Genomic DNA, 24,182 nt, shown 5'->3' with positions numbered 1-24,182 from the left:
TTTTTTTAAATCTTAAGAATTAATTAAAACTTATAAAATATTTTAGAAGAGAAGAAAAAATAAAGGGAAATGAGGGAGAGAAAGAGAGAAGAATAATGTAAAAGAATAATAGTATAAAAATAAGGTTTTATAGATAGAATATAGAATAAGTATTAATAAGTATATAAAGAATTATAGATATGTGATGGAAAAAATTAAGACAATGTAAAAAATTTTATTTAAATATATATAAACTCAACATGATAATAATAATAATTGTCATGTAATTTTCCCTATATAATTCAATATTTTTTGTTTTTGTTTCAGACGGCGCGATAATAAGGACATCGTGGACTGATTCAAAATCCAATTAACATTTATCAATTAATTTTATTTTATTTGAGTAATAAACATATTTATTTAATTAAATAAGTATTATATATTTAATTGTAATATATTTCTTCATTGTGTTTTCACAATTATTCAAAGTGTTCTAATAAAAGTGCAATCAAGTGATTCATTGTTAAATTTATCGAGAATCCGGTGTGTTGCGACACTGGAGCATCATTCCTTCAGTTTATTCCGAGCTCTGGCTGACGGGAAATGTTCCGAAAGTATAAGCTGCAGCAACGCGACAGCAACTGCCGACCGCCCGATATACATAGATAACGCGAACAATCGCAAAAAATTACACAAAAGACCTAAATCAAGATCGAAATCGAAGTACAGAGGATCTAGATCAAGAAGCAGGGAATTAAGCTTGAGATCCACAAATAAAATATTTAAAAATGAGAATGACAATGATAAAAAGTCAAAGAATCTCACAACGAAGATAACAGATGAATCGTTCAAATTATCAAATGGAATCGATAATCGATTGAAAGCAGATCGTATTGGAAGATTTAATATAGCGGATGATTTTTTGCAAAGATTGTTAAAGAAGAATATCAATAAGAAGTTTAACAGATTTCTAAAAAATATCAACAAGAATCAGTCGTTTCTAAAGAAACGCATCCAGCAGAATTTAAATCTGAAGAGGAAAAGTGTTCGGAAAAATTTCTTATTGAAGAAGGATATTCGAGAAAAAGCATCATTTGACAAGAGAAGCTATCGACAGAGTATAATATTAAAAAAAAAAGAAGATATATATGTCAAAAAGATTTTAAGGAAGAATATTAAGGAATATTCTTTGTTTCTGAAAAAAAATATTCAAAGTAAAACATCATTTATTGACAAAAGCGATCGACAAATTTTAATATTAATAAAGGAGGATATTTGTGAAAATCCACTGAACAATAAGATTCAGGCAAAGGAATTACTATCTGAAATAAACAATCAACAAAGAGCAATAATTGCAAAGAAATACAATCTGTATAGTCCTTTATTGTTAAAAAAGAGGATTAATGAAGATAAAAGCATTTCGTTGCCAAAAAGAAAGAGCGAAAAAAATTTATTGTTGAAAATAAATCTTAAAAAACAGTCAATACAAAAAAACGACGAAAAAGATTTATTATCAGCGAAGGCGAATGTTTATAAGGATTTAACTAATGCGATCTCACAATTGACAATAAAAGATATTGGAGGAACTACATTATTCTCAAAAAAATATATTCGAAAAAATCCACAGTTTTTGATAAAAAAAAATGTCAACAATAATCCGAAAAAGAATATTTCAATTGGCCCATTGATGCAATTAATGGATAAATATACTCAAAAGGAATTAGAATCGTCAAAACGTATTTTCAACGAAAAGATATTCTTAATAAAGACCGATTCTGAAGAAGATTCACAATTGTTTGTATGTATAAAAAAGAATTTCTTATTATTACAGAGAAAAGACATTTCTGATGATACAAAGTTAACACCACGGATCAAGAATAATTTTCTACTAACGAAAGATCTTTTTTCTTTGACTCAAAAAGAAAAAGATATTCCTGAAAGTTTACAATTAATAGAAAACAACGTTCAAGAAAATTCGTTATTGACGAAGAATATTTGTTCTCTAACTAAGAAAATTATTTTTTCATCTAATCAAGATATTTTTTCAGCTGAAGAAGAAAAACACATTTCTGAAAAAGGCTTACTAACAAAATTAACAAAAAAAACCGTTCAAGACTACTTTTCTTTGACCAAAGAATTTTGTTCTTTAAGTAGAGAAAATATTTCTTTAATTGAAAAAAAGAAGAGACTGTCGCAATCAACAAGACGAACGATCTATAACTGTCTTTCATTGAACAAGAATTTAAAATTTAAACAAACGAGAGATTTCATTGATTTCCCTTATCAATCATCGATTGTTCATTATAAACATCATCTTCTATTCAAAGTTCCTCAACAAATTTTTCAAGAATCTAAGAAAGTATGGGAAAAACACAATAGAGAGAGTCACTATAAAGCGAAGCGGTCGCCTCCACCGGAGGAAGACTGGCTGAGTCAAGGGTCAACAGGGTTCGATAACGACGGGTCAACCGATAAAGACGATTCGTCAATCGTAAAATGCAAACTTACGGATTCGTATCATTATACGAAACACCAGTTGATCGTGAAACCACCCGAAGTGCACATTACGATTTCTAAGATTTCTTCTTGTCCAAAACAATTAACAGATAGTTCTAAGGAGAGTTCAGAAGCCAATTTTATTGCGGATTCTATTGAAAGTGTGTCTAGATGTACAGGTTTTGAAGAAGATCCAAAGTACCTAAAGGATCAAATTATTAAGATAGAAGATCCCGAAAAGATTTTAAAAATTCCAGCCATTAAGATAAAACGTGGAAAAATATTAAAGAAACCAGTCGTCGAGATAAAAGACTTCGACGGGATTTTAAAAAATCCAATCATCAGACTAAAAAATTACGAAGAAATTTTAACAAGTCAAGATATCAAAGTGAATAGCAACGATTTACTCACCTTGAAGATAAATGGTTCTCTTGAAGATTCAAATTATCAACGAATAATTCAAAAAACATCACAGTTTTTTAATCGCATAAATCATCAATTGATTAAATCTGTAAATCGATTGTCATTAATAGTAAATTCATCAAAAAATCGCGAAAATATCTTGAAATATTCATCCATTAAAATAAAAAAGTTAGTCACTAAGATCTATACCAACAATTCGCCTGCCTTGAAGATAATTAACAATCTTAAATCTTTAAATAATCAACGAATAATTCAGAAGTCTTATCATCTTGTAGATCATCAATCGGATGATTTACAATTATCAATAGTTAGGGAAAAATTATTAGAAAGTGACAGGAGAAGTGAATCGATTAGTAGGTTTCATAAAAATTTCAAAATGAAACTAACTATTAGACTTATCCGCATTCGCGACAAGTTGGTGCTAGGTTTAAGTGCGTTTGCCATTGTGTTTACGCTTTTGTTAGTGATGGACCTACAGATGGACTTGGGCTACAGTGGCCATCACCTGACTCCTAGCCATGCTCGCGTCAGGGTCGGCGACCCGCCGAACGCCAACAGTGTTTACAACAACTTCCGCAGGAAGTTCCTTCAACGAGGTAATGGCAGTCGAGAACAAGCAAATGGCGACACGACGCCCGTCGTTGAAAAATCTGGAAAAAGCGAATTGACATCATCTTCGTCGACGATGAGAAAGTACGACGATTTTGCAGATTTGATGGATTTGATAGTGAATAGGTACGCGAATATTGACGAAGGAGTGGCAAGAATTGACAGAGGGAGCCGAGATCATAATCCGACAATCGGAGAACTGAAGAAGGTGATACCAAGGTGAGTAGCAAAATTGCTAATATAAATATTTTTTTAAATATTATAGTAAAAATCATATCGTATTAAATATCATATAAATATCATATTACAAATAATGTCAAATTACAAATGCCGACCAAAACATTCATAAAAGAGAGGCACAGAAAGTCATTTTGTATTATTCACAAAGTAGTATGTGTGTGAAAAAAAGAATAAATTTGCATTGGAATATTCTTATTACATTGTATGTTATTTCATATCTTTCTTTCTTTCTTTCTTTCTTATTTTTTTCATTTTTGTTAATAAAATTAGTTTTGAATAATAATATTATACAAACTCTTCAATTTATAAGGATAAAGATCCTTCACTAAGATTTACATTCTTTTATATCTGATTTAATCATTCTGTTGTACGTATGTGTATGTGATTTTTCCTAATTATGATATATAATTTTCTATAGCTTCTCTATAATTTCTTCCTTTAATATGAGTGCAGCTTTAGGCATCGCGGGATGCGGGGTCGGCGGCGCATGCACGAGTGCGTTTGCCGTTTGCAAACGTAATTATACCGATGACAGTCGGGACGAACATACGTAATCTCGACGCGCGCATGTATATCTATTTGCGTATACACGCATACAACGGAAATGTTATTGGTACAGGTGCGCGATGTTCCATGGCGCCTTCGTGGAACGATGGAATTACGTTTCGTTATAATCGCGTGGTAGAGGATGCGTACAAAGGTTGTTGTTAGGTCTATTCGATCCCACACTTATTGCGTTATTCCATACGGAATGTACTATATGATTCTCACTTCGTTATTCCAATGATTAATATTTCAGAAACATCGAATTAGTGAAAACGTGAATCAAAAGTATTTTTGTTTATTAAATTCTCTTGATTCATTGCCTCAATAACTTTTTTTATTTTCTTTTCTATAATTCTTTTCTATAATCCTTTTCGTTCTGTGAGCAAATTTTTAAATTTCTAAGAGCAATAAAATTCAGAGAGCTCTTATTAAACCGCTATAAATTTTACGAAGCATGAAGGTCACTTTAGTTTCCGGTACATCATGAATATAATTACATAGCAATAGCGGAAGCGTGATGATTGCAGTTACAATACGCCTCATTTCCGCGATGACATATAATTACCAAAGATAATGTACGTACATAATTGTGTATTTTTGATAAAATTCGGAGACTACAAAATTAATAAACTTTTATCAATTATCTGTCACATCTTTTAATAGGCAAATAGAAATATTCTAAGAATATTTTAATTAAGATACTTTTTCCACGTTAAGGAAAAACACAAATAATAAAATTGTAATCTTTAAATAAAGTCAGAGAGATGGGTTTTAATGTAATAAAATTTGTAATTTTAAATTAAGATTTATATCAAATTAATTTTTTATTATATAATTATTTATTGTATTATATTAAAATTAATTGTAGAAAATTTAGAGGTTTAATTAAATAGTTAAGTTATATGATGATTTTCACTGAAAAGAAAGGATTGATAAGAAAATATGTCATTACCAAATTTAAGATTACACGTCATGGGATAGTATATCTTTCTACTGAAACTACAAATCGAAATTTATTGAAGCAAAATAAATAGCAAAATAAATAAATTTAAAATCATATGTAAAATATAAAGTAGTGTAAAAAACGTCTTATTTTCAATGGTAGATTATTCAATAATTCTTTTTACATTTGCATTGATGCCTCTGATATAGAATTGATGAAAAAATCTATCATTACAAATTTTTCATTTTCTAAAACTCGTTATTGTATTATGCGTATGAAATCATGGAACATACGATGGATCATAATAGATTATGAAGAGAAATGCGTCATCAGCATGTATCCACTCATCATATGTTATGTTAACATTTCTCATCACCTTGCGGTTGATACTCAGAATGTAATATGCATTCGCCGATGATAATACATTTTAAAAATTAAACACAAACATTAATCTCGCATTTACAATTTACTATATAATTAAATTATAAATTAATTAATATTGAAATTATATTGTTAAAATTTGTCAACTTCATTAACGTTCGCCAACATCATTAACGTTCGTCAACTTTAATATGCTTATTTGTTTATTTGTGTTGACTTATTAACTGTTAATAAACCCATATTACGATTGATTATCTAATTAATTAAATTATTAGTTATTGAAAATTAATAATTGACGTTTTTCCTAAAGTAAAATATTTCAGAAGAAATATTTTGTATATTAGAAAAAATACAAAAATTTTAACATTAAGTAATGCAATCAACAGTGCTCTCTGATGGATTTCCAAAGATTGCAACAAGATAAAAATTTTGATAATTTTTATTTTTTATGACTTTTACATTCAGTATAGAAATGATTTTAAAATGCTGCAATCTTGTTTGTTTGTTGTGTCTCAATATTAATATAGAATAAAAGAAACATATAACTCTACTATACAATATATATAATCATTTAAAATGTTATTATCTTCATCTTTGAAATATGACACAAATTTTTGAAGATTTTATTATTGGATTATATGCTCGTATGTATATGATTTTTAAATTACAAAAGATCACAAACAATTTTAAATTTTTATTTAGCATATTATCATATAATAGGCAGGGCGAAATTTTCATCAGTAAACAAATTTATATTTCGTATTTCGAATTAAGAATTATTACACCTTAGAGAAAATAACTATATTATATCTTATTCAGTTAATACAAATAAGTAAAATTGAGTATTTTTTAAATCGCATCGCTAATCATAACAAGAATATCAAATAAAAAATAAACATTTTGGATGCAAAGTTATTTTTAGCTAAACGATATAATGATACCTTGGACTCATCTATGTGCATCGTACTTTACCGTTGTAAAAACTGTGCCATTGCTTCTCAAAGCTTTGAAATCTCCTAAATAGGCTATTTCGTCAAAGAAAAAGATAGAGAAGCAAAATAAAAAAAAAGATGAAATGTCACAAACATTTGAGAAGAAGAGAGCGAATAAGCTATCGCGAAAATTTAGAACAATTGGCAAAGAAAAAATTTTCCACGCTCTCTCGCGGGAATTAATGTTGTGAGATCGGAAGTGATCTCAATCTTGATTGAGAGAAACAATACTAATCCAGAAAAACGAGAATAATGCGCTATTTTATCAATTTAATTTAGTTTAAGAAACGATTATACTTGATTACAATACAAAAAAATCAAAAATTATTTGCTAAAATTTTGAGGTAAAAAGTTCTATATATACATATATTATCTTCTACTTTTTCTATTTTTTTCTCTATTAATATATCATTGTAATTTTTATATTTTATTTTTATTTATTAAATGTTAAGTTTAATTGTGCTCATACATAACAAATTAAAAGACAGAAAAATATAAATAAATAAATTTTTAAACGAAATTTTGAAATTATTTAAATGTAACATTTTTCTGCGTCGATGTAACGATGCAACAGGTAGGCATATTTTGATCATCGTGATTATTTCGTATCTACTTATTACACTCGCAAATTTAATTGTTACGAAAACTATTGTAATCGCAATCGTTATACCATTTGATGAAGCCGCATTTCTCGCTCTAATATGATATTTACAATGCATCTATCACCATATTAAATCAAAGAAAAATAAACGCACAAATGCAAAGTAATAAAATTAGAGTAAAAAGAAATTAAAATTGGTTTTTAAATTAATAGATAAATAATAATATTTAAATTAATATAAATAAATAAATTAACATATGTAATATAAGCAATTAATATAAATCATAAAATTTATAAATAAATAAAGAAAATTAATGTAAACAATAATAAATTAATCAAATTAAACTTGATATAAAATAAGTATATCGATATAAATAGGAAATTAAATAAAATCATACATATATTTAAGTGTAGCAACATATAATCAATCAAAAACATATAATGAATGTAATGTTCAACACATTAGCATTGTATATGTACCATTATTATATTTATTATTAAAAAACTAATTTTTAATTTATTTATCAAAATCTTTATTATTATAAATTTAATAAAAATTAAAATTTGTATAAATGTAGATATATGTTTGTACATACATGTTATACAAATATATATATATAGTAAATATATATATATATATAGTAAATATATTATTATATACAGTTACTTATATACATATATTGCGCATCATACATATTTTTTATACAATATGTAAGTTAAAAAAGAAAAAAATTAAATTTCTGTTTTTACATTGTGTGTCTCATATGTTTCATGGTACGTTTAACCGATTACATTTCTGACGAGCATCGCGATCGAAAGAAAAGCTATAATGTCAATATTATATTCATTTTAGTTGCTAGATGTGAATCATTTTTAAATATAAATTTTTAATGTCAATGTTATTAATGTATAAAAAAATATAAATTGAGAGGAATTACATCAAGCGAAAGCTCGATTTTTTAATTTTCTGTCAAATTCTATTAACCGTTATCGCATGATTTTGCACGGTAATAATAAGAAACTAACATAAAGAATCATGAAAGGAATACATTTTACGCGTATCATGTGTAAGAATTATATATGGAATATTGCAATGATATTTGAAACAGTCTTAGAGTTGTTATGAAAGAGAAAAGATTTAATTTTTTTGTGTTACTACTTTTTATTAGATATTTAGGATTTTTTGCTCTCTCGTTCTCTCTCTCTCCCTCTTTCTCTTTCTCTCTTTATTTTAATAAATTAAATGAAATACAGAAAAAGTAATAATGCTTTTTTCACAATTTTCCACAATTAAAATATGTGTACATATGTATATATAATATATGTGTATGGATAACATTCTATTAAGTATTTACGTACATTAGAAATACAGTTAGATAATTGCAACACGTAAGGATAAACTGGATTATCGTATCTGCGAAACTGGACATACTGGAAATACCAGTTGTACGTTTGGCCGATATTCCTTCTTTCATGGAATAATATAATTAATTAAATAAACTTGACGAGAGTAAAAAAATTATAGACAACTGCTCCTTTCGAAATACACACCCAAATAATTTTACATACTTTAGATTATTCAAAATAATTGAATCGTTTTTAAATCAAATATAATTTCATTATATGTAATGTCTTTTATATACATATATTTATTATATGTATGTATTTTTCGTATATTGAGTATTATAATCGATGATAAGAATAATTTTACATGAAAAAAATCAAAAAATGTAAAATAAAAGTTTTTTTATATTTTTATTTTTGAAAAAATTGATTTTAAAATTTAGGAAATTAATAATATATTTACATTCATATTCCTTCAAACATAAATAATTTTTAATGGTTTTTTATTACACATCAAGTCCGTTTATAATTCCGTTATAAATCCGTTTTATAGTAAAAATATAGAACAATATAATAACAATATAGAACATTAATAAATATAAAACAAGAGAAATAAATAAATTTTTGATTAATTTATTTAATATGCTATTTTTGATCATTTTGAATAATGTATTCATTTAATACTATTTAAAAATAATAAATAGTGAAGTATTATGCTTTGGAGAATATAATTTTACCATGTGTATATAATTTTTAGCGTATATAATGTCATCTATGAAAATATTGCAAAAGTCTATTTCAACCAATTGCAAATGCATGAATTTAATTTATAGAAAAGAATAGTCGAATTCGCACACGCAGGAATATATAGAATATATAGAATATATAGAATATATAGAAATCCATGACGGAAAAGAATCGCAAAAAAATTTTGTCAGTTATTAAGTCGCATTGACGACATTTGTGAGCTTTTCACGCGCCATACTCGTTTATAATTATAAATTAAAACTCTTATCAGGGATATTATAAAATTCATGGTGTATGCGATCGTACGTGCATGCGTACGTGTGTGCATATGTAACACATTCTATTTTATATTTTTACCATAAATATATTATTTTCTATAAAGCAAAATTTTACGTTTATACAAAAAGCATTATGAAAGTCTCAATAAAAGTTATTTAATATAATATAATTTTCTTTTCATATGAAACATCCATATTCAAATCGATATAAGTTTCAGTTAAATGAGAGAAAATATTGATATCATTATACTATTGTTATATTTATGAGTTTTGTACATAGTATATAGTATTTGTGTAACGTATATTATTATTTTTCATCGTTTTAATGTTTTAGTTATTTAAGATTCTATAGTAGAGCAGACACGCTCGTTATATCGAAATTAAATGTTCGATCGAGGACGTCGTAAACAAGTGTGCCGTGTGTCACACTATTTCTTATCGGAGTTTATCAAATAAGAGAGATAAGAATAATGACAGATGTATAATAGGCGAAGAAAATATCGAGAATTTTAAGTCTGAATATGTTGGACTATTTGCCCAAGTTATGCAGCGTTTTTTTTATATATAATTCATTCGTATATTTTTATATATATTATGCAATATATATAATAATATAATAAATTATTACCAAACTCTATAGATAAAATTTGATTTTGATAATTCTGCAATTGTCTGTAATCCGTCTTTTATAAATATATAGATCCATTGCTTCGATGATCTCCATATTTCCTTATATAACGGTTACTTACATGGTTACATATACCTACAGACGGCTAGCAGGATCTATAGACCTATAGATCGCAGGATTCTCGCTCGGTTAGTTTCGGTTTATACACAATGAACCGAAATTAGGTCAATAGTAGCTTCTCTTTCTCGTCAATTTCCGGCAAACAGAACTGCGTGTTCTCGAACCCGCTTGCCTGTCCAAATTGTCATACACGATCAAGATTGAAGCAAAGAGAAACATGGGAAATTGGTTTTGCTTTAACTAATATTGAGAGACTGTAACTCAAAATAATAAAGAAGTGTAAGGAAGATATAATTTTCAGAGACTCGGGAGATTTAATTAAATTTTCTCTTTAATGTATCATTTTTATGTGAATTTCCAAATTGTAATTTTAAGTTTTAAAATTGTAATAATTATATATAATAATTATTTAATATACGTAAAAATTTAAATATTTTTAACATAAAATGAAAATCTTTTTTATTTTTTCTAGTTTTTATTATATTTTTAAATTTCTCTCTTCCTCTCTCTCTCTCTCTCTCTCTCTCTCTATATATATATATATGTATATATATATATATATATATATATATATTAGTATATATATAAAATATTTCTTATTTATATAGTATATATCAAAATATAAGAAAATTAGATGAACATTGAAAGGGGCAGAAGAAAAGAGAGAGGCGAAGAGATGAGGGAAGAGGGTCCGTGCACTGGGTCGTTCCGCTCTGGAAAATGCGGAGACGCATTTCTCTCTCGGGGAAAAGCCATTTTCTCGGCTCTCGTGCTGTGCCGCCTGTTTACCCCGCCAACTCATCTATAATTTCTATGTTCGCTTGTTTATGGCGCGTCGTCTCGCAACAGCGCCACGACGCGTCCGGGGATCGGTATTTTTATTTCCGATCAAACCATTGAGACATCGAGAAAATTTTTTCAAAAATTTCATAAATCTACTATCAATAATCCTACTAATTTCTGTTTAATTTGAAATTGCGGATTGAATTATCATTTTCGCGCTTTTATTAAAAATATATTTTTAATATCTTTATCTTTTCAATACATAGCGAAAAAATAATTAAAGAGATCTCCAATTTATCAATTAAAAAATAAGAATTATATAATTTTTTCTGATATAAATAAATTTCATACAATTTGTATATTTTATTTTATCTGAAATATTATGAATTTAGAAGAGAAATTACACACTTAAATAAAATTCAGGATTACTGTGAATGAAAAAAATCTACGAATAAGTTTGAAAAGCCATCGCAAAAATCTACGAATAAGTTTGAAAAGCCATCGTCGTTATAATTAATTTATATAAAAATAAATAAATATATGTATTTTTAATTTTTAATTTTAGATTTATATGAAAATTATATCTTTAATTAAAAATTTAAGCAAAATTTCACTCTGCAATATAAAGGCTATAATTGTGCAGAATAATAGATTAATATAACAGTTAAAAAATAGTTAAATATAATAGGTTAAGTCGAAGTGAATTTAAAATAAAGGCATAATGATTAGTTCTTAATTTTTTCTACAAGAATTTGCTTTGTGATAAAAATTCAATTAAATAAAATAGAGCAAAAATGACGATATCGCGATATTGTTAAGTAAAACAATGACTTATTCCCTCGACGAGGTCACGGTCTCACATACTCTTTCTGATAACGCAGACTATACTTATATACAGTGTATATGACAACGTTTACACATCGTAATCCTTAGGGAGACGCATTTCTTTTGCAACATTTTCTATTGTGACATATTACAAGCAAAAGTTGTTTTTATGATGGCTGCGATGTTTTTCATCATTTTTCAAAATATCAAAAAATTCAAACAAATAGAAACTTCTAATAATTAAACATAATGTGAAATATTAGATTGTCTTATATGTAAGTTTTTGTTTTATATGAAAATTTGTAAATAATTTTTGAGGATACAAAATATGTGTATATAAACTTATGTATAATTGACAGATTCAATAGAGTATCTTTTATGTTTCAATAAATTCTTTTATAATTTCACATTTTCTTTTAGAACAAAAAATTATTTTAATTTTACTTGCATTAAATACAGAAGATTTAAAAATAAAAAATATGTTTCCAGCTTTGTAGATTCAAAATTGTTAGATTTTGTACACTAATATTTATTTTTCTCGTTGGTATGACTTTTCCGAAATATTTAATTTCATTACGAATTGTTTCTATGACGCGCATATAAACAAATACATACACGACATTCATATATACATGTATACATTCGATTTCAAAAAATCGTGAAGTAATATTTTGAAACTTCCCAATATTCTACTTTTTCACAAATTTATTTCAACGCAAACAATTTGTAAATATTTCAAACAAACAAACAAAATTGAAACATATTGTTGTGAAAGACTTATGCTATCTCATCTGATATGTAATATGTGATTATTATAAAACAATTATAAATGTATTTCTTAAAACTATAATATGTCATATGTAAAAAATCATATGTAAAAATGTGATATTACTTACTACGTTAAAATGTATAGAAAAACTGCTAAATTATAAACTAAAATAAAAAATTCAAAGAAAGTAAAAATAAAACAATAAAATGTAATATTGTTTTTTTTAAGAAACAGATATACTATATAAAAGAAAAAGAATATTTTAATATATATTGCATCTCTCTCTTTTAGCTATCTACCTACTATTTAATATAAATCTACCACTTAATAAACCTAATAATATCATACTTATCAAGTCTATTCTTAATATATCTGTATTGGTATCTATTTTAATTTAGAAAAAAAGAGACATTATTTGGACATTAAAGCACATTTAAAAAAATGATTTAAATACAATACTTTTTTCTGTTATCTGAATTTGTTTGTTCGTAACCAAGTTATAATAATTGAATTATTTTTCCGAAAACAGCAAATTCTCCTTTTACGTTGCATATTGTCATATTTCCGTCATGAACAATATTCATATATGTATGCTTTTATAAGTGTATACGTATTGTATGATATTTAAAATATATGTGAATATTTGCATCTGCAATTGCATGGAAAGAAACTGCATTTTTATTAACTTTCAAATTTGATGATTCTGTTATGTTACTAGCAATGGCATTCAAATATGATTTTTATAATTTATATAAAAACATATGTTGTGTTGTTAAATTAGGTTGTTACTGTTAACTTAATTATACTCTATAAGGTTTTTTTTATGTTAATGTTAATAATTAACATACAATATGTTATACCATTTTGAGTGCTGGTTTTTTAAATTCAAATTTTATACACAAAAAGATATTTATTTATTTTAAATAACTCATAAAATTTTTTTTATTTATTAATTAGTATTTTTTCTTATAATTAGCACTTCCTTCTCATTATCTCAGTTCAGTATATTTATTATATTAATCATGTTATATTACATACATTATTATTATTATTATTATTATTATTATTATTATTATTATTATTATTATTATCAATGTATGTATTTATAACGCTTTAATGAAAAATATTCTACACTTATTACATTATTCACACTTATCTACATTATTCACACTTATCTACATTATTCTGCACTATAATAATACATAATTCTATCATAATGTAATATGAGGCATTTATAATCATTTATAATCATTTATAGTATAAGCCATTTATAATCATTTATAGTATAAGTTATGATAAGTTAGAATAATTAAAGGCTCTGATAAAGTCGATAAAGTTTAGTGGTTGACTAATACTTTATCACTATTCGCGTTGTATGTATATATATGAAATGTCGATATAAAAAATTTATTGTCATTTAATAAGGCTTATAGTGTAAATTTTTCTGCTTTTGGGATGCAAGTTGAGGAGAATCGAGATATTATGAAACGCTCGATACATAGAAGATAGAATCTGCGAATCGAAGAAGTGACATCTCTGAATCCGCGGTTCTCTATTGATATCCTTTTACGGGATTGATATTCTCTCCGATGGCGTTGCAGGGTGATCTTTCCTTCTTCCGTTACGAGATCACGTGAGAAAGTGCATCGTATGCATTATGCATCGCGGCAGCGAACGAACGGACATCGTTTGAAAATCTCTCAACGTGAACCACATTATGTTCCAAAAACTAGATAAAATTGTATTATTCGAAATTATATAAAAAATTATATAAAACTACATTGTAGAATTTTGATAGCATTATTATGATTATAATTTTATCATTAATTTATACTTTATTACGATATATAAAATAAAACATTTTTTATAGAAAGAGAGAAAGAAAGAGAGAGAGAGAATACCTCATTTTATATAAATTATATTATTTATGACATGTAACATATATATATATATATATATATATATATATATATTGATTTATAATAGTTATTATTATTTATTAATTTAAGTGTAAAAATAAGTAAATTATTAATTCGTATTTATATTAACGAATTACGTTCGAGAGATATCGTATATATGCAATCTCGCTCGCTTTCGTTCTCAATATGCACGCGATCGCTAATGCAATTTCACGGGCGTATACATGTGCAATAACGAAGGCTTAGGTCAGCCTTTCATGTGTACATGCTGCGACTGATTACGTCTTGTCCACACGCGATTCGTATTAATTTGGTTTGCCGCTTATATATTTTTGCATACCTTATCGTTCGCATTTCTATTTCTAATTGTATTTTCAGTTCTAATGCACATCTCGAGCGTAGAAGTAAAGAGCAAACGGAGAATTTTGTTATTATTATTTAATTATATATTTATTATTATTATTATTTAATTATGTAGTTATTCTTCTTCTGTTTTTTTATATTATTTCAAAATAGGCAGAAGGAGAAAGAAGGTGAAATCTAAAAATCCAAAGATTTATGGATTATGGATTTAGGAAGCTGGAGAGAAAGATCTAAGTATGTATCCATGAATCCAATAATACTATCAGTAGACACCTCTCGTTTCTGGGCTAATTTCGGGATCGCTACGCGTTATACATGAGAACCAGACTTAAGACTTAGTCTCGACGGAGTTCTCGACATCGACATCGAGATAGGAATAGGATGGCAGAATGAGAAGAGACGGTGGAGAGGAAGAAGTCGCGGATTAGTTTCGCTCGCACGTGTGTTCACCGAGAACTCAATCTAGAGATTCGGTTTGTAGCTCGAGAGACAGAACGACGTTGCAACGATGTCGTTGTCGACGTAGACGACGTCCCGAAAGAGAGAGAATACTCTAATCATGAAATCCTTAATCAGTCATCACGTTTGTCTGTGACATTAGAAGATTTTCAAAGCTTCAAGTTTAATAATTTGTTAATTAGAGAAAAAATAACTAGTCGAAATAATTAGTCGAAAATTTTAAATAATAAACTCAAATATTTCTCTCTCTCCCTCCCTCTCTCTCTCTCTCTCTCTCCCTCTCTCCCCCTCCTTCTATCTATCTATCCATCTATCTATCTATCTATCCATCTATCTATCTATCTATCTATCTATCTATCTATCTATTTCTCTATCTATCTATCTATCTATCTATTTAGCTATCTATCTATCTACCTCTCTTCCTCGCGACGATGAAAAATCCGTGTCTGGAAGTATCACATCAAGTTTTCGTCTTCAAGAAAGATGAAGAAGCATCATAGCAGAATCCTTGTAGCATACTAACTACCCAGGATATATATCTATCTTATTTTTAGGATGTTATCTAAATTTAAATGATTTTTGAATTTTAATACAAAAGAAAATAATTGTAAATATATTAAAGTAAAATATATTAAAGTTGAAACAAAGAGAATTCTTAAAAATAATAAAATTGATTTAATTACTATTAATTTGATTTCACAGTATGATTAAAAATTAAAAACAAAATAATTAACTATAAAATAAATTGATATCTGATAAAAACAATAAAATAAATAAATCGAAATCGTATTAAATAAAATTAATATACCATTAATTAAGTCAAAATTAAAATAAAAATATATTCTTTTAATTATAAATCTATTTGCATATTTTTTCCAGAACATTCGATAAAAAAATCGAAAAATTGAAACGTAGCTGAAAGTTCCAGCAACTCGACGATATAATGATTTATTTAGCGAAAGTGGTAGATTTTTATTGGAAACACGTCGTAACTGGATATCGACAAGTGTTCAGATTTTAGATTGGAGGTGAAAATAGGATTGGGGGTAGAGGGATGGCAACGAAAAGGCCATGAGATGAATTTTAATAAAAGACTGCCGATATGCTGGCAATAAATTAATCGATTTGAGTTTGATACCGTCGAAAGTTTTTCCTACAAAAAGAATTTAATAATCAATTTTGCAAAGTAATTATTTATAATTTAATATTAATAATATTCAAAATTAATATTTAATAATTTAAAAATTTTATAAAAGTTTATACATAATTATATATAATATTAAATTTTTTAATTATATTTTTTATATTTCGCATTATTATACATTAATTTTTTATTATATTATTAATCAATTTTTTATACATTGATTTTTTCTATTGAGAGATTTGCTGCATTTAAAAATAAAAACAACATCATAGGAAAGCGTGTCACGAATATATATAGAAATAGAAAGATAGCTAAAACGATATCTTTTCATGTGAATAAGGGTCTCTTCACCTTTAAGACATAAAATGAAGGTCAAAGACCACTGTCATCGTGAACGCCATTCCATGCATTTTAAAACAGTCAAATGACATTTACAAATTTTCAGAAATTCAAAAATTTTTCGTCTTTTCCACTCATGAGATATGAAAAGAAAAATATTATATTTTTATATAATATATTTTTTATAATATATATATTAATTTTCTATTATAAATATATAAAAATATATCTGTGTAATATATGTAATCTCTCTATTATATATATATATATATATATATATAATTTATTCAATTATATGTTTAATTATCAATATTTCTAAAGCAAAACATAAATGCTCTAAGAAAAAAGTTTATTTTTATTTTAATCAAAATTCAAGTGTTAAATTTGGTAGTTTGAATTATATTATATTATATATATATATATATATATATATATATATATATAATATATAATATAAAGTTTACTCTATAATATAAAGTTTCAAACATTTCTAAGGATATCTCTAAAACAATTTTTTTTTGTTTTGTTTTAATGTGATATTTAAATTTTAAATGTAACGATTTGAAACGTAAATATCTTGCATACATGTGTGTAAATAGTATTAATATACATATATAAATGTATATGGATGTACGCAAATGATACTCCTATTTGTAAATGATAATATCTATGACACAGTGTAGTTAAAATAAAATTTAAAAATTATTTTTTCTTTTCTAAAAGTTTCTCAAACATTTAAGAAAACTTAAAAAAAATTTTAGAAATTTATATTTTCTGACACTAAAAGTTCTTAAGAACGCTAACCTTGTAAATTATAGAAAATATGTACAAAGCAATTTTTGTATTTCAAATATTTACGTCATATTTATATTTATGCATTCATAATATTATCTACACACTTTACTTTACCGTTTCTTATCTTTTTCTTTTATCTTGTCACATCGAGAAAAAATGGCAACGGGAATTGCATTTTTATCGTTTGTCCTCGTTCATACAGAAATATTTGCTGAGAATGCCATGTTTTTTAGAATTGATATCTGCATCGATTGGCATTCAAGCTTTTTTCACAACGAAATGTTATTGCCAATTCACTGTTAAAATGATGCGATCGATAATAAATTGTCGAGAATAAAAGAATTTATTTTTCTTTCAAAAATCACTCATCAAATTTATATTTTAGAAAAATAAAGTTATAAAAGAGCGTTTCTAAGAAATTATTAAGAAGCATTATATAATGACAAAAAATCAAATTGATTTTTAAATATGATACATTATATACATTTTTTTATGTTAAGAATATATTGAATATATGAACACAAATATTTTTTTATCGTAGAAAAAACGGAACAGTCTTGGAGAAATTTCATCTACAGATTTCAAGATTGGAGTTATATCCTAAGAATTCAAAATACGTGGATCAGTTGCTCCACGAGATGGCGACTAAACCGATTCTTCATGTCGGTGAGTATGATGATATAATAATATAATAATATAATAATATAATTAATATTATATAAATAATATAATTTATATAAATAATATTTATATAAATAATATAATAATATAATATAATATAATAATATAATTATTAATTAATGGTAAAATTTATAATTCTTAAATATTTTCCATAAAGCATCATTTTGTAATTCTTCCGGTTTAAAATTATTTTCTATATCTACATTCTATACTTTCAAATATTATTTACTGTGTGTTATTTAAGTTCAAAGATTACTTGTTATTTTGCATTTTTTTTTCTAGTTTTGGTTATATTATCTGAATATTTCATTATTTTTATATTATTATTAAGTTCATTGTAAAGTATATATTTTATTATTTTTATTCATATTAGTTAAAATTTAAATAAAAGTAAAAAAAAGGCGCCATATACACGCGCCATATACAAAATAGTATTAAAATAGTATTAATAATAGTATTAGTAATAGTATTTAAAATTAAAAACTCTTATCATAAAATATTATATAAAAAATTATTATGTCGGCAAAACAGTATTATGTTAAATTGTAAATAAATCTCTACATTAAATAAAGTTGTGTAAAATACTTTTAATTTCCTATAAAAAAAAGTGATATAAAAATTGTATAATGCGCTAACTAAGAATAATATCGTATTATTTCCTACGCGCGAATTGATCGCAAATTATGATTTTTAATTGCTAAATGGAATTTATTCTTTATATTAATGTGAAAAAACACTTAACATTTATTATATCGTACGCAACAGTGAAGTTATAAAATAAAACTAAATTAATACTTAATAATAAATTAATATTAATCTAAATTATACAAAGCAATATCTAAATTAATTCATATTTCAAATAATATTAATAATACTAGTAATATTAATAATATTTCAAAAAATAATTATTACCCTCAATTTTATTATTAAAACAAATTTCATAAAATAAAATATTTTATAAAATATTTAATAAACAAATTAAACAAATATTTAATTATAAAGTTTTTGAAGAATTTGTTTTTGATAAAACCTACATATAAAATATCGTAAAATGAAAGAAAAAATATTTAATTCTTATATAAATAATCTAAAGAATGTATGTATGTATATGTATGCATATTGTATATATATATATATATATATATATATATATATATATAATGTATGTATATTTAAGAGTATTAGAAACATTTTGTGTGACTGTGTGTTTCTGTTTAAATTATGTAACTTTAGATTGGTCGATTCGTGTTAGCTAATTATAAATCGTCCTGATGGCATATACCTAATTGTAGAATCACGAATAGTCGCGAATTTGCGTTTGTTATTAACACACTATTGAAGCGACATATCAGGATAAACCTGGTTCTATTTTCCGCCAAATATATCGATCTTGCGATACCTATGTCAATTTCTTGAATATTGTATACTTTTAATTCGGACTGCAGACGAACGTTCGGAACGCAGACGATGGACATTTTATTATTTGGCCACGATGATTTATTATTGTTTGATGAATTATCGATTCATATTATTTGATAGTGATGCAGGACTTAAATAAATCGCTTAATCTAATCTTTTAATCTAATCTAATCATGCTATATTAAAAATGCTTAAATATTTCAAAATATTTTTTAATTAAAAACGTGTGGAAAAATATTGATATTTATAAATTATTGAATGAGATTTAATGTATTTCCCCATTTTTTATAGAGAACAGAATTATATTTGCATATAATATATGTGTTTTTATGTATTTCAACATATAACCAATAATAATTATATATTAAATATGTTAGAGGATACATTTGATATGTTGAGAGAGAGAGGGGGGGGAGAGAGGGAGAGAGGGGGAGAGAGAGAGAGAAGAAAAAGACAGAGGAAGATAGGGAAATATTATACCATTTGTATAGAATTTTATAATTTGTATGGAAAGAAGTTTTACTTTTTAATTAAGTCGAATATTTTGTAATGTAAAGATTTATCGGTTAATTTGTTACAGTTCAGAAGGATGGTGGAACGCAATTAAAATTAGCCATTGATTATGGTGATAACATGCAAGCATTATTTAAACCGATGCGGTAAGTATATTATTAATATTTGTATAAGAATATAAATTTTACTATTTTATGATATTTTATTTTTATATCCTCTTTATATAAAATATCATTACAATATACGTAAATCACAAATATCCATATATGTATATATGTGTATATATATATATATATATATATATATATATATAAATATATTTTTATTTATTCATATATATATATATATATATATATATATGAATAAATAAGAATATATTTAAAAGTCACAATAAAAAGGATTAATGCGTATATAAAACACGTACACACACACACACGCACGCATATATTGTGCACATAATGCAAGCGCATGCACGCAAGTGGATGTGTATACATGTTGTAACATTAGTAATTATTATTATGCCTACCTACACACATATATTTATATTTATATTCAAATTAAATACATGTATCAAAAACGTAATATATATCAAATATAAATATAAAATCATGTGCATAAATATAAATATAAAATAATCATGTGCATATGCTGTATAAGCAAATGGCGCTAATTAGTGGTAATCATGTGCTAATTACGAGGAAGAGGTCACTTTTGATGACTTTTGGAAGTAAAGACCATGAACCACTGTGAACGTCGCAAAGTTTTTCGTATATCTTGGAGTCGCAGGCAGGCAAGGTATGAAATTACTTCGGCAATTTGTCGGGGCTCAATGGATGTCGTGCTACTATGGAACATCGTTCCAATAGTGTCTACATTAATGCCAAATGTAGACGAAATGAAAATTCTAAAATATTTGTGACATCGTTTTGATCTTTCAAAAATCAAGATTGATAAGTTACGATTTATGAACGTATTAAATATATAATCATTTCTCTTGTCTTACATGAGAAAAATTATTTTTGTATCAACAAGATATAATATATAATAGAAGACATTTTGGTTAAACCAAGCAATTTTTAGTTATCACGATAAGACTCGATTTTTTACAACTAGAATGTTTAATAGGCTTTAATATAAGGATTTGATTATTTTCTAATTGGAATCTATAAAACTTCTTGTTATATTAGAACGTTTAAAAAATATTTACTATAAACATTTGGTTAATATTTTCTAGTTGGATTTATAAAACTTCTTGTTATATTAACTAACATGGACACAGTGATGCTATTTTTTTAAAATTTACTATTATTATCAAGAAAATTTGATAAATTTAACAGAAAGAAACTAATCATATTTATCTAATAATTCCTAAAGGAATTCTGATTTGTCCATTTTCCAAAAGACATATTGATTGAATCTACCAGATAACTAGTTAATGCAACCAGATTTTTTCTCAATGTAGTTTTTCATTGACAATATATTATGCAGATTAAATTACGAGCACAATTATGTCAATCTCTAGCGCAACCCTCATACTGTGAGAGAAATACTTTCAAGCAACTTCACAGTCTTTTCGTCATCCCTTTTTTCACTAGTCTTCTTTTCTTTTCATACCGTTTCTCTCGTAAATGATACGTCACATACTCTATTGTTTCCGAACATACGTGTCTTTTTGCCTCATCTTACCTTACCTTGTTAAATGCGGCGAATTCAATTGGAATTTAATTGATATTTCATTCCGACCATTTTTATTTTAAATTTTATAATGATTCTATTAATAAATAAGTAAATATTATTTCTAATATATCTTTAAATCAAATAATTTTGTCAATGTTTTTTAAATCGGTATTTACATAAATAAAATAATATTAATGCACATAAAGAAATATACACTATAGTATATATATATATATATATATATATATATATATATATATACTATAAAATTATATATAATGTAAAATGTAGAATATAATAATTCTTTAAGCAATTTAAATATGTGCATGTGTCGCGTGTGCATATATACATGTGCCACAATAGAATTTTTTTTAGATCATCAGGAGACAAGTAGCGATAGTGCAATATCCAGAAAGACCGAGAAAAATTTTCGGACAAATCTGATATTACGACTCTATTTCTGTTCCGCTTCCTTCTTACCATCATCTCTTTCTCTCTTTCTCTCAATGATCCACACGAGTCCAGAACCCTTTAAACTTCCAGTGGGCCGAAGATTCCACGATAAGTGGCCGCCGCTCGCGCGCGGCTTAAACTCCAGTAATAAGTTCGCCAATAAGTTCCTCCGAAAGTTTGCGACCTCGCGAGAGAGCAGTAGCGAGAATTTTGGGGCCGCAGCTCGGCCGCAATAAGCTCTCGTTACTCGCTCGGACAAAATTTACTCTGTCTAAAGAAAGAATAAAAACATTTTCTCTTTACGACATATGTGTGTGTGTGTATGTGTATATGTATGTACATACACACACACATACACACACATATACGATTTATCTATTTTAAGATTTATATGTTTTATATATAATGTAATAATGTTATTGAGTTGGAATGTCAGATTTCAAAAGTAACAGCTTTATGAAATACTTATGAAGCAATGACCCATATTTTACGGAACAATAGAGTCCAGGTTTTAAGTTCTTGTATAACATTTATAATCTAATCTTCAGAATTTAGAAGTTAAAGATAGAGTTCTTTAATATACATAGAAACGAATATTGAATTAATTATTCGGATGACTCGATTTTTGCGATTAGATTTTTTTTCTTATTTTCTAAGATCGATCACATTTCACTTATGTATGTGTGTGTTTTGTGTACGTGTTTATTGTCCTATCTCATGTGTATACATATGTATATACACGTATAACGCGCGGCTCGTAAGCCCGCACTAAGATCATCGAGTAAATATTTGATCGTGCTCGACTTTGCGGAACTTCTCAAGCTCTCTCTCTCTCTCTTTCTCTCTCTCTCTCTCTCTCTCCCCCTTCTCTTCTTCTTCTTCTCCTTCCTTCCTTTTTCTCGTCCTTTTCCCTTCCTGCTCATCTCAAAAGAAATCCTCAAGAGAAACTCGGGGACCAATAAAAGCCCGAGCTTTCGCATTGTCCCTTCGCTGCACTTCCCCGACGAATAATTTTGATTTTTCTTTATCATATGATGCGTTCCGCACGACTGCATGCTGCACAATTTGAAATTTATCATCGTAGGATGATTTAATAAAATAGTTTACTGACTAGATATGTAAATATATATAGATAAAATATTACAAAAAGCCGTTTTATTATGAAGAAGCCGTTTCTATTTTCGTGGATGGTATTCATTTATTTATTATGTAACAGCCTTTTTTTTTTGTTAATTTCAATGTACAATCCTACATATAATTTTGGTAATGTCCTTATTTAGCTATGTATCCAATGTCGGATAGTATGAAATGATTATCAAATAACGAGCGATTGATAATGAACATGGATTTATAACAATTGAATATTATACATGTGAATATGTGAATATATGTATATACATATGTGTGTGTGTGTGTGTGTGTGTGTGTGTACACATACACATACGCGCGCGTGTGTATGTAGTTGAATTATATTAATTTATCTGCTAAATAAATAATTATGATGTATAAAGTGTACTACAAGTGATTAATATGAATGGTATATAATTATGAAATAAATAAATCCTTTTACCATATTTAAAGGAAAAATCAAAAGAAAAAGAGAGATATCTTTTATATTTTGTTTTCAATATAATTTTTAATATAAATTTTTTAATGAAATCTTATATAAAATCTTTTATAAAAAAAGTTATTTTGTTAATATAAAATTAAATAGTT

The 24,182-nt window shown here is 26.2% G+C and overlaps 1 protein-coding gene across 1 annotated transcript in view; it reads left to right on the top strand.

Annotated features, from left to right (window-relative positions):
- The window catches only part of LOC105250165, a 54,353-nt gene that overhangs the window by 22,012 nt on the left and 8,159 nt on the right, over positions 1–24,182 (top strand). The window contains exons 3-5 of the mRNA XM_011256127.3: positions 307–3,726; positions 18,265–18,389; positions 20,404–20,482. Of these exons, the coding sequence (XP_011254429.2) occupies positions 1,667–3,726; positions 18,265–18,389; positions 20,404–20,482 (2,264 nt within the window). The 5' untranslated portion in view covers positions 307–1,666. The remainder of the gene's footprint in view (positions 1–306; positions 3,727–18,264; positions 18,390–20,403; positions 20,483–24,182) is intronic.

The sequence above is a fragment of the Camponotus floridanus genome, unplaced genomic scaffold (genome assembly GCF_003227725.1).
Source record: "Camponotus floridanus strain SB8 unplaced genomic scaffold, Cflo_v7.5 scaffold1, whole genome shotgun sequence".
In the NCBI taxonomy this organism is placed as follows: Eukaryota; Metazoa; Arthropoda; class Insecta; order Hymenoptera; family Formicidae; genus Camponotus; species Camponotus floridanus.
Note: the sequence above shows the minus strand (reverse complement) of the source record. Positions and strands in the feature narration are given on the sequence as shown.